This window comes from Balaenoptera ricei, chromosome 1 (assembly GCF_028023285.1).
Source record: "Balaenoptera ricei isolate mBalRic1 chromosome 1, mBalRic1.hap2, whole genome shotgun sequence".
NCBI lineage: Eukaryota > Metazoa > Chordata > Mammalia > Artiodactyla > Balaenopteridae > Balaenoptera > Balaenoptera ricei.
In genome coordinates this window covers 148,597,087-148,608,944 of record NC_082639.1, presented here as the reverse complement: position 1 = coordinate 148,608,944, position 11,858 = coordinate 148,597,087, and the positions used below count along the sequence as shown (strand labels likewise).

General features: G+C 36.6%; 1 protein-coding gene across 1 annotated transcript in view; it reads right to left on the bottom strand.

Moving 5' to 3' along the window:
* Positions 1-384: 384 nt before the first annotated feature.
* HMCN1 (hemicentin 1) overlaps positions 385-11,858 on the bottom strand; it is a 518,244-nt gene continuing 506,770 nt past the window's right edge. The window contains exons 106-107 of the mRNA XM_059937996.1: positions 3,495-3,621; positions 385-1,977 (exon numbers count right to left, since the gene is read on the bottom strand). Of these exons, the coding sequence (XP_059793979.1) occupies positions 1,611-1,977; positions 3,495-3,621 (494 nt within the window). The 3' untranslated portion in view covers positions 385-1,610. The remainder of the gene's footprint in view (positions 1,978-3,494; positions 3,622-11,858) is intronic.

The window sequence follows — 11,858 nt, the reverse complement described above, 5'->3', positions numbered from 1 at the left end:
ATAGGCCATGATCAGACCTTTGCTAGCTTATTACCTATCAATCACAGGTAGATGAAGTCACTTCATGTGATATAAAACTGTTTAGCTAGGTGAGAAAACTGTCATGAAATGGAGATACTGTTTAACTTGGAGTCATGGGAAGTAGAAGGTATGACATTTTTGTGACTAATTAGCTGTGTTGTCTTAAGGAAGTTACATAAGTTATCTGAATCCTAGGATCCTGACATAAAAAATGTGACTAATACTATCTCAAGAGTTGTGATGATTAAATTATGATATGTATGACATACACATATATGTATGTGTGTCTATAAACTTTAATACTTTAGCTATAAGGAAACAAATTTTAGGTTTTAAAAAAAGTTAAGAAAAAGGATGTGAAAATTTTATTTAGGCGGGTTTTACTGTAACAATGTTATTTTTTTATAAAATAACTTTATAAAAGAGTCCATCAAGATATTATATAGAAAATACACACTAAGGAAATATATGTACACTTCATAAAAATAGAATACATCCTGGCAATTGCTTCCAGAGTCTGTTACCACCATTTACAGTGTATTGACGTTTAACATTTATGCTAATTTGAACATACAAGATTTTCAAGAAAAACAAAACTGTCCCACTGGTATTTAAAAAAAATTGTTTCCAATTGACAGGAAAATTTTAAAAGTCTAGAATGTAAAAGTTATGGAGATGGGACTTCCCTGGCAGTCCAGTGGTTAGGACTTCGCCTTCCAATGCAGGGGGTGTGGGTTCAATCCCTGGTTGGGGAGCTAAGATCCCACATGTCTCATGGCCAAAAAACCAAGACATAAAACAGAAGCAGTATTGTAACAAATTCAATAAAGACTTTAAAAAAAAATTTAAAAAAAAAGTTATGGCGCTAACTGAATGGAAGGCCATGTCAAAAATGTTAGAGCAAAGATCCATGCCATAAATAATCATTGCGGACAAAAATACTTTTTTCCTACTATCCTAACTGGTTCAGCTGGTTCCAGAAAGTCACTGAAAATAATCTCCTTATTTTGGATGTTCAATCAAGGTGAGCATCATTTGGTATCAAAACTTTCTAGAAGCTGTACTATATTTCTACAATGAGTGGTATTTCTTTCTTTCCTAAGTGAACATAAGTATGTAAGTCCTATTATAAAGTATTAATACATAAAAAAGCATCTTCATAAGTTACTTGGTAAGCTTTGATCAAAACACATAGCAAGCAGTTTTATTATTCTAAAAATGGTTAAATGCTCAAATCCACTTGGCTTTTTTCTTTTCTTTTTTTACAGGAAATTATCTTAGCTACTATGTTACTATAAACACATCACTGATGGGTCCTGCTAGATGTTCAGGATAATCTTTGCAAAGTAACTGCTCCAGTGTAATAAATAAAGAAAATACTAAGGGACTTTTCTAGACCTTACCAAAAGATATGACCATGGTGGGATCATGAAAATACCTCAGCAGTACCAAGGAAGGCACACAAAAGAGCATAGCACCATTTTCAAGTTGCCAAGATTGCAACTGTTCAGGAGACAGTAATCTGGAAGAGAACTTGATTCCCATGATATATGCAGTTTAATTATGTGGATTAGGCTTTGGAGAGCTGCTTAGTATGGATAGGCAGACACAGCTATATAAACTATGAATGTGGTCTGATATTCAATGGTCCCGTTGGCACTGTAGGATAAGGCTTGAACCCTCATGCGGTAGGTCTCTGGTTCTCGTAGTGGTCGTGTTGTGTACACCACTCCTTTAAGGTTTTCATCCCTTAAGGCAAAAGGAACAGTCTGTTCCTCATCTATCATGAGGAAAGTTGTCCTGGGATGCATCACTCCATCCTGTGTGTATGCAACCAGCCGGATCAAATCCTGATTGGCGTCTATTCCAAATGGGAGGGAGACAAGTTTGTATTCCAAGGCATACGGGCTCAAGGCACATTCCAAATCATTGGGTGGACAGTTCTTGAGGCAGAACCTAAGGACAACAAACACATGAAATGTATACAGTTATCTTGTCTTGGAAGCAGGAGAAAGCATGATGCAGGTGATCGTGATGCATGACAACTTTTGGGCATTAAAGGCAGGAGACAGTCTGACTGCAAAGCACTAAGGCTCGCCCCACGTTCTGTGTCATTAACGGAAACCAGATGCCAGATGGTGATGAGAATGTGCTGGTCTAGAGTCATATATCTCTCTCTCAGCTCTATTAAAATCAGAAGCTTTTGAACCACTGAAGAAAGTATGAGTACCACAAGATTGTCTTTAAAATGAAAAGTCAGTTTTGGAAAGAGAAGCATCTGCACATATATTGGAAACAAGGACTTCTTAAAGAGAGGAATAGAAATGATTTAAAAATTTTAACATCTATCCTAAGACTATTTGAAAGCAGAAATAGAATATTTTGATATTTGGTTTACTTTTCTAAAAATAATAAAAGGTCAATTAGGACTCCTGAAAAAAAACTTCCTTCTGTACTTGCCTTCCACATGATTTTAGATTAAAAATACTATATTTTCTTTTTCCAGGGCCCACAGTGGTTGTTCTTGAGTCGTCATGACTTTTAAATTGTCTGCCAGAAATCACTGGTAATAAAGAGTAAAACTAAAAAAAAAAAAGAAAGTACAAAGGACCATGTTCTGAAGATAGGGATTCTTCAGTCATAGTATTTTTAAAAGTATCCTAAGTCTGCACTTTTAATTTTTTCCCTTTCCTTCCTATTACCCTCAGACAGATTACAAATAGGTTTTTGATGGATCCTGGCCAGTCCGCACTTGACCATGTTACGGTAACATGGTAGTCACCGCTGAGAGGAAAACAAAGTGTGAGATCCAACCAGCATTTGGTTTCAGAACCACCTTATTAGTGGTTCCTATTCATGATGGCCATTATCTCATTTTCCAAGCACCCCACTAACTTGGTACCTAAACAGAATACAACATTTCTGTAAGGGGAGGGAGAAAATAGAAGAGTGGTTTATTCAGAACCCAGAAAAGACAGTGTTTCAGACAGCAGGATACGTAAGCGAGATGAGTTGTGAATGGACAGACCACTGACTCATCTTTGCTCTCCTCCTCATCACCATAACAGCCATGATACTTCTTGGAGCGCTCTAACGGCTGAGAGCCCTGAAAACCCTGAGGCGACACCAACGGAAAGGAGACAATTTCAAAGAAAAGCAGGCTCTATCACCCTATAAAATGCTTCCTGCTGTGGCGGAATTCTAGATGTTGCCTGGTGGATTACATGCTGGGGAGACTTGCTCCAAGAAACTCTGCAGCTCAAAGTGATGGTTTCAGCTGCAGTGGCTGCTGCAGGATGAGCTCATTTTTTTGGCCAGTTCACTGAAGAAGGAACACACCGTCACTCTCTGTCCCCTGGGGGGCTATTGACGTCCTGTGAGTGAAACATGACTGCAGACAGGGGTTGTTGGTCAAGGAGAGAGAGGAAGAAGGATGTTCAAAAGCATGTCTGGGAAGAGAAGGCAAGACATACCCTGACACAGGATCCCGTTGGTAGTCGGGCGGACAGGGCGTCTGGAGGCACTGGTAACTTCCCCTCATATTGAAGCACATGCGATTCGGCCCACAGTGCACATTCTGCTGCAGACACTCATCAACATCTACAATAGCACAAGGAACATGCAGCATCAGCAACTCGGGTCAGAACACGCCATCAGGGCAGGCATTGTGGATACCGGACTGGAACGTTGAGGGCTAGCTCTCTCCTCGCCATGAATGAACCTGGTAGCTGCACTTAGGCTTCTTCACCCACCAAGTGGGGATCCTGATTCCTGGTGTGCTATTTCCCAGACTGCTCTAAGTTTTTTTTAAACATACGTGAAAAGACATTGAAAAATACGAGCTATAAAAGTAGAAGGGAAGCTATTAAGAAACCTGTTCTTTATATTTAGGAAACAGAATGCATTTGAGTTTTGTAAAGCCAATATAATACTTTAAGTTCACTAAAAACAAGCTAAAAATTTAAAGGACACTTGTGAACCTTTCTGTAAAGTGAAGAATCTCTTTAAAACGTGAGTGATCCTTGATCCTTCCCTAGTATTTTCTTTTGTAAGTTCAAATTGTTGAGTGGGAAGCAGGGTAGTGGAAATTAAAGAAGTTTTAAATTTAGGGGAGACTGTACAGGTCATTCAGATCTTGTGGAGAGAGATGGAATAAAGAAAAAAAAAAAAAAAACAGAATCAAGAACCATAATCCAAGTTTGATCAAATCTGAACTGTGTAGAAGCCAGCCTCAGTTGTTATAGGTGGGATGCTTTCCCTAAAGTATCTCTCCCTAGGATACTGGGGGGACATGCAAATGAAATGCTCTTTATTTTGTTGTTTTCTATACAAAGTTGTTAAATAAAAACACTCTTAAATCACCAAAATTAAGAAGCATCAAGATGAAGCTAAAAGAAACTTATTTTTGAGCTTTCTGAAAATCAGTGTTTTTAAGCCATGATTCTTAACTTGAGGTCCATATTTGAGCATCAGGAGATCTGTGAATGAAAATGTTTCTGTGCGCGAGTGTGTAGGTACACATGCATGAGTAAGCAAGAGAGATAAAGCAAGGCTGAGATTGGACCCTCCTTCCAGAAAATTTATCATAGAGTTCAACACAATTTAAAGGATTGAGACCCCAAAGTTAAGAATCATATTTTAGAGCAATAGTTTCAAACTGTGCTATCTGTGTTCCCCTGGTAGTGCATGAAAATTCCCAGCAGTATGAGAGCAGGCAAATATTTTGGGAATCAATTTCCATTCAGATTTAAAAGTTTTTTTTAGTAAAGTACAGTTGATTTACAATGTTGTGTTAGTTTCAGATGTACAGCAAAGTGATTCAGTTATACATACATATATATATATGTATATATATTCTTTTTCAGATTCTTCTCCCTTATAGGTTATTACAAAATGTTGAGTATAATTCCCTGTGCTATATAGTAGGTCCTTGCTGGTTATCTATTTTATATATAGTAGTGTGTATATGTTAATCCCAAACTCCTAATTTAGCCCTCCCCCCTTTTCCCCTTTGGTAACCATAAGTTTGTTTTCTATGTCTATTAGTCTATTTCTGTTTTGTATAGAAGTTCAATGGTTTTTTTTTTAGATTCCACATATAAGTGATATCATATGATATTTGTCATTCTCTGACTTCATTTAGTATGATAATCTCTAGGTCCATCTATGTTGTTGCAAATGGCATCATTTCATTCTTTTTATGGCTGAGTAACATTCCATTGTATATATATACCACATTGTCCTTATCCATTCCTCTGTCGATGGACATTTAGATTGCTTCCATATCTTGGCTATTGTAAATAGTGCTGCACTGAACATTGGGGTGCATGTATATTTTCGAATTATGGTTTCCTCTGGATATATGCCCAGGAGTAAAGTAGCAGGATCATACGGTAGCTCTACTTTTAGCTTCTTAAGGTACCTCCGTGCTGTTCTCCATAGTGGCTGTATCAATTTACATTCCAACCAACAGTGTAGAAGGGTTCTGTTTTATCCACACCCTCTCCAGCATTTATTATTTCTAGACTTTTTGATGAGGTCCATTCTGATCAGTGTGAGATGATACCTCATTGTAGTTTTGATTTGCATTTCTCTAATCATTAGGCATGAGCATCTTTTCATGTGCCTTTTGGCCATCTGTATGTCTTCTTTGGGAAAATGTCTATTTAGAGCTTCTGCCCATTTTTTGATTGGGTTGTTTTTTTTGGTCATGAGCTGTATGAGCTGTTTGTATGTTTTGGAGATTAATCCCTCTCAGTAGCAGCATTCACAAATATTTTCTCCCATTTTGTAGGTTGTCTTTTCATTTTGTTTATGGTTTCCTTTGCTCTGCAAAAGATTTTAAGTTTTTTTTTTTAATCAGTCATCAATTTTATACACATCAGTGTATACATGTCAATCCCAATCGCCCAATTCAGCACACCACCAACAGTGCAAGAGGGTTCCCTTTTCTCCACACCCTCTCCAGCATTTGTTGTTTATACATTTTCTGATGATGCCCATTCTAACTGCTGTGAGGTGATACCTCACTGTAGTTTTGATTTGCATTTCTCTAATAATTAGTGATGTTGAGCAGCTTTTCATGTGCTTCGTGGCCATCTGTATGTCTTCTTTGGAGAAATGTCTATTTAGGTCTTCTGCCCATTTTTGGATTGGGTTGTTTGTTTCTTTAAAATTGAGCTGAATGAGCTGTTTATATATTTTGCAGATTAATCCTTTGTCCGTTGATTCGTTTGCAAATATTTTCTCCCATTCTGATGGTTGTCTTTTCATCTTATTTATGGTTTCCTTTGCTGTGCAAAAGCTTTGAAGTTTCATTAGGTCCCATTTGTTTATTTTTGTTTTTATTTCCATTACCCTAGGAGGTGGATCAAAAAAGATCTTGCTGTGATTTATGTCAAAGAGTGTTCTTCCTATGTTTTCCTCTAAGAGTTTGATAGTGTCCAGTCTTACATTTAGGTCTCTAATCCATTTTGAGTTTATTTTTGTGTATGGTGTTAGGGAGTGTTCTAATTTCATTCTTTTACATGTAGCTGTCCAGTTTTCCCAGCACCACTTATTGAAGAGACTGTCTTTTCTCCATTGTATATCTTTGCCTCCTTTGTCATAGATTAGTTGACCATAGGTGCGTGGGTTTATCTCTGGGCTTTCTATCCTGTTCCACTGATCTATATTTCTGTTTTTGTGCCAGTACCATATTGTCTTCATTACTGTAGCTTTGTAGTATAGTCTGAAGTCAGGGAGTCTGATTCCTCCAGCTCTCTTTTTTTCCCTCAAGACTGCTTTGGCTCTTCAGGATCTTTTGTGTCTCCATACAAATTTTAAGATGATTTGTTCTAGTTCCGTAAAAAATGCCATTGGTAATTTGATAGGGATTGCATTGAATCTGTAGATTGCTTTGGGCAGTATAGTCATTTTCACAATATTGATTCTTCTAATCCAAGAACATGGTATATCTCTCCATCTGTTGGTATCATCTTTAATTGCTTTCATCGGTGTCTTATAGTTTTCTGCATACAGGTCTTTTGTCTCCCTAGGTAGGTTTATTCCTAGGTATTTTATTGTTTTTGTTGCAATGGTAAATGGGAGTGTTTCCATAATTTCTCTTTCAGATTTTTCATCATTAGTGTATAGGAATGCAAGAGATTTCTATGCATTCATTTTGTATCCTGCAACTTTACCAAATTCATTGATTAGCTCTAGTAGTTTTCTGGTGGCATTTTTAGGATTCTCTATGTATAGTATCATGTCATCTGCAAACAGTGACAATTTTACTTCTTTTCCAATTTGTATTCCTTTTATTTCTTTTTATTCTCTGACTGCCATGGCTAGGACTTCCCAAACTGTGTTGAATAATAGTGGTGAGAGTGGACATCCTTGTCTCGTTCCTGATCTTAGAGGAAATGCTTTCAGTGTTTCACCATTGAGAATGATGTTTGCTGTGGGTTTGTCATATATGGCCTTTATTATGTTGAGGTAGGTTCCCTCTATGCCCACTCTCTGGAGAGTTTTTATCATAAATTGGTGTTGAATTTTGTCAAAAGCTTTTTCTGCATCTATTGAGATGATCATATGGCTTTTATTCTTCAATTTGTTAATATGGTGTATCATATTGATTGATTTGCGTATATTGAAGAATTCTTGCATCCCTGGGATAAATCCCACTTGATCGTGGTGTATGATCCTTTTAATGTGTTGTTGGATTCTGTTTGCTAGTATTTTGTTGAGGAGTTTTGCATCTATATTCATCAGTGATATTGGTCTGTAATTTTCATTTTTTGTATTATCTTTGTCTGGTTTTGGTGTCAGGGTGATGGTGGCCTCATAGAATGAGTTTGAGAGTGTTCCTTCCTCTGCAATTTTTTGGAAGAGTTTGAGAAGGATGGGTGTAAGCTCTTCTCTAAATATTTGATAGAATTCACCTGTGAAGCCATCTGGTCCTGGGCTTTTGTTTGTTGGAAGATTTTTAATCACAGTTTCAATTTCATTACTTGTGATTGGTCTGTTCATATTTTCTATTTCTTCCTGGTTCAGTCTTGGAAGGTTATACCTTTCTAAGAATTTGTCCATTTCTTCCAGGTTGTCCATTTTATTGGCATAGAGTTGCTTCTAGTAGTCTCTTAGGATGCTTTGTATTTCTGCGGTGTCCATTGTAACTTCTCCTTTTTCATTTCTGATTTTATTGATTTGAGTCCTGTCCCTCTTTTTCTTGATGAGCCTGGCTATTGGTTTATCAATTTTGTTTATCTTCTCAAAGAACCAGCTTTTAGTTTTATTGATCTTTGCTATTGTTTTCTTTGTTTCTATTTCATCTATTTCCACTCTGATCTTGATGATTTCTTTCCTTCTGCTAACTTTGGGTTTTGTTTGTTCTTCTTTCTCTAGTTCCTTTAGGTGTAAGGTTAGATTGTTTACTAGAGATTTTTCTTGTTTCTTTAGGTAGGCTTGTATAGCTATAAACTTCCCTCTTAGAACTGCTTTTGCTGCATCCCATAGGTTTTGGATTGTCGTGTTTTCATTGTCATTTGTCTCTAGGTATTTTTTGATTTCCTCTTTGATTTCTTCAGTGATCTCTTGGTTTTTTAGTAACGTATTGTTTAGCCTCCATGTGTTTGTGCTTTTCACGTTTTTTTCCCTGTAATTGATTTCTAATCTCATAGCGTTGTGTTCAGAAAAGATGCTTGATATGAGTTCAATTTTCTTAAATTTACTGAGGCTTGATTTCTAACCCAAGATGTGATCTATCCTGGAGAATGTTCCATGCGCACTTGAGAAGAAAGTGTAATCTGCTGTTTTTGGATGGAATGTCCTATAAATATCAATTAAATCTACCTGGTCTATTGTGTCATTTAAAGCTTCTGTTTCCTTATTTATTTTCATTTTGGATGATCTGTCCATTGGTGTAAGTAAGGTGTTAAAGTCCCCCACTATTATTGTGTTACTGTCGATTTCCTCTTTTAGAGCTGTTAGCAGTTGCCTTATGTATTGAGGTGCTCCTATGTTGGGTGCCTATATATTTATAATTGTTATATCTTCTTGGATTGATCCCTTGGTCATTATGTAGTGTCCTTTCTTGTCTTTTGTAACATTCATTTTAAAGTCTATTTTATCTGATGTGAGAATTGCTACTCCAGCTTTCTTTTGATTTCCATTTGCATGGACTATCTTTTTCCATCCCCTCACACTCAGTCTGTATGTGTCCCTAGGTCTGAAGTGGGTCTCTTGTAGACAGCATATATATGGCTCTTGTTTCTGTATCCATTCAGCAAGCCTGTATCTTTTGGTTGGAGTATTTAATCCATTCACGTTTAAGGTAATTATCGATATGTATGTTCCTATGACCATTTTCTTAATTGTTTTGGGTTTGTTTTTGTAGGTCCTTTTCTTCTCTTGTGTTTCCCACTTAGAGAAGTTCCTTTAGCATTTGTTCTAGAGCTGGTTTGGTGGTGCTGAATTCTCTTAGCTTTTGTTTCTCTGTAAAGTTTTTGATTTCTCCATCAAATCTAAATGAGATCCTTACCAGGTAGAGTAATCTTGGTTGTAGGTTCTTCCCTTTCATCACTTTAAGTATATCATGCCACTCCCTTCTGGCTTGTAGTGTTTCTGCTGAGAAATCAGCTGTTAACTTTATGGGAGTTCCCTTGTATGTTACTTGTCGTTTTTCCCTTGCTGCTTTCACTAATTTTTCTTTGTCTTTAACTTTTGCCAATTTGATTACTATGTGTCTCGGAGTGTTTCTCCTTGGGTTTATGCTCTATGGGACTCTCTGTGCTTCCTGGACTTGGGTGGCTATTTCCTTTCCCATGTTAGGGAAATTTTCGACTATAATCTCTTCAAATATTTTCTCTGGTCCTTTCTCTCTCTCTTCTCCTTCTGGGACCCCTATAATGCAAATGTTGTTGTGTTTAATGTTGTCCCAGAGGTCTCTTAGGCTGTCTTCAGTTCTTTTCATTCTTTTCTCTTTAGTCTGTTCCGCAGCAGTGAATTCCACCATTCTGTCTTCCAGGTCACCTATCCGTTCTTCTGCCTCAGTTATTCTGCTATTGATTCCTTCTAGTGTAGTTTTCAATTCAGTTATTGTATTGTTCATCTCTGTTTGTTTGTTCTTTAATTCTTCTAGGTCTTTGTGAAACATTTCTTGCATCTTTTCGATCTTTGCCTCCATTCTTATTCCAAGGTCCTGGATCATCTTCACTATCATTATTCTGAATTCTTTTTCTGGAAGGTTGCCTATCTCCACTTCATTTAGTTGTTTTTCTGGGGTTTTATCTTGTTCCTTCATCTGGTATATAGCCCTCTGCCTTTTCCTCTTGTCTATCTTTCTGTGAATGTGGTTTTTGTTCCACAGGCTGCAGGACTGTAGTTTTTCTGACTTCTGCTCTCTGTCCTCTGGTGGTTGAAGCTATCTAAGAAGCTTGATGGGAGACGCTGGTGGTGGGTAGAGCTGACTGTTTCTAAAAGCTTTTAAGTTTAATGAGGTCCCATTTGTTTCTACTTTATTTTATTTATTTTATTTTATTTTTATTTCCATTACTCAGGAGACAGATTCAAAAAGATATTGCTATGATGTATGTCAAAGAGTATCCTGCCTATGTTTTCCTTTAGGAGTCTTATAGTATCTGGCTTTATATTTAGGTCTTTAACCCATTCTGAGTTTATTTTTGTGCATGGTGTTAGAGAATGTTCTAATTTCATTCTCTTACACGTAGCTGTCCAGTTTTCCCAGCATCACTTATTGAACAGGCTGTCTTTCGTCTATTGTATAGTCTTGACTCCTTTGTTGTAGATTACTTAACCATAGGTGTGTGGGTTTTTTTCTTGGCTTTCTATCCTTTTCAATTGATCTATGTTTGTTTTTGTGCCAGTACCATACTGTTTTGATTACTGTAGCTTCGTAGTATAGTCTGAAGTAGGGGAGTCTGATTCCTCCAGCTGTTTTTCTGTCTCAAGATTGCTTTGGCTATTTGCGGTCTTCTGTGTTTCCATACAAATTTTAGAATTATTTTTTCTGGTTCTGTGAAAAATGCCATTGGTAATTTGATAGGGACTGCATTAAATCTGCAGTTTGCCTCAGGTAGTATAGTCATGTTGACAGTATTGATTGTTCCAATCCAAGAACATGGTATATCTTTCCATCTGTTTGTTATCTTTGATTTCTTTCATCAGCATCTTATAATTTTCAGAGTATAGGTCTTTTGTCTCCTTAGGTAAGTTTTTTTTTTTTTTCCCTTAGGTAGGCTTATTCCTAGGTATTTTATTCTTTTTGATGCAATGGTAAATGGGGTTGTTTCCTTAATTTCTCTTTCTGATCTTTCATTGTTAGTGTATAGAAATGCAAAAGATTTCAGTGTATTAATTTTGTATCCAGCAACTTTACTGAATTTATTAAGGTCTAGTAGTTTTTTTGTTGCATCTTTAGGATTGTCTATGTATAGTATCATGTCGTCTGCAAATAGTAACAGTTTTACTTCTTCTTTGTCAATCTGGCTTCCTTTTATTTCTTTTTCTTCTCTGAATGACATGGCTAGGACTTCCAAAATAATGTTGAATAAAAGTGGAGTGTGGATATCCTTGTCTTGTTCCTGATCTTAGAGGAAATGCTTTTAGCTTTTCACCATTGAATATAATTTTAGTTGTGGGTTTGTCATATATGGCCTTTATGATGTTGAGGTAGGTTCCCTCTATGACAACTGTCTGGAGAGGTTTTTTTTTTTTTTATCATAAATGGATGTTGAATTTTATCAAAAGCTTTTTCTGCATCTATTGAGATGATCATATGGTTTTTATTCTTCAATTTGTTACTGTGGTATATCACACTGATTGATTTGTGGATATTG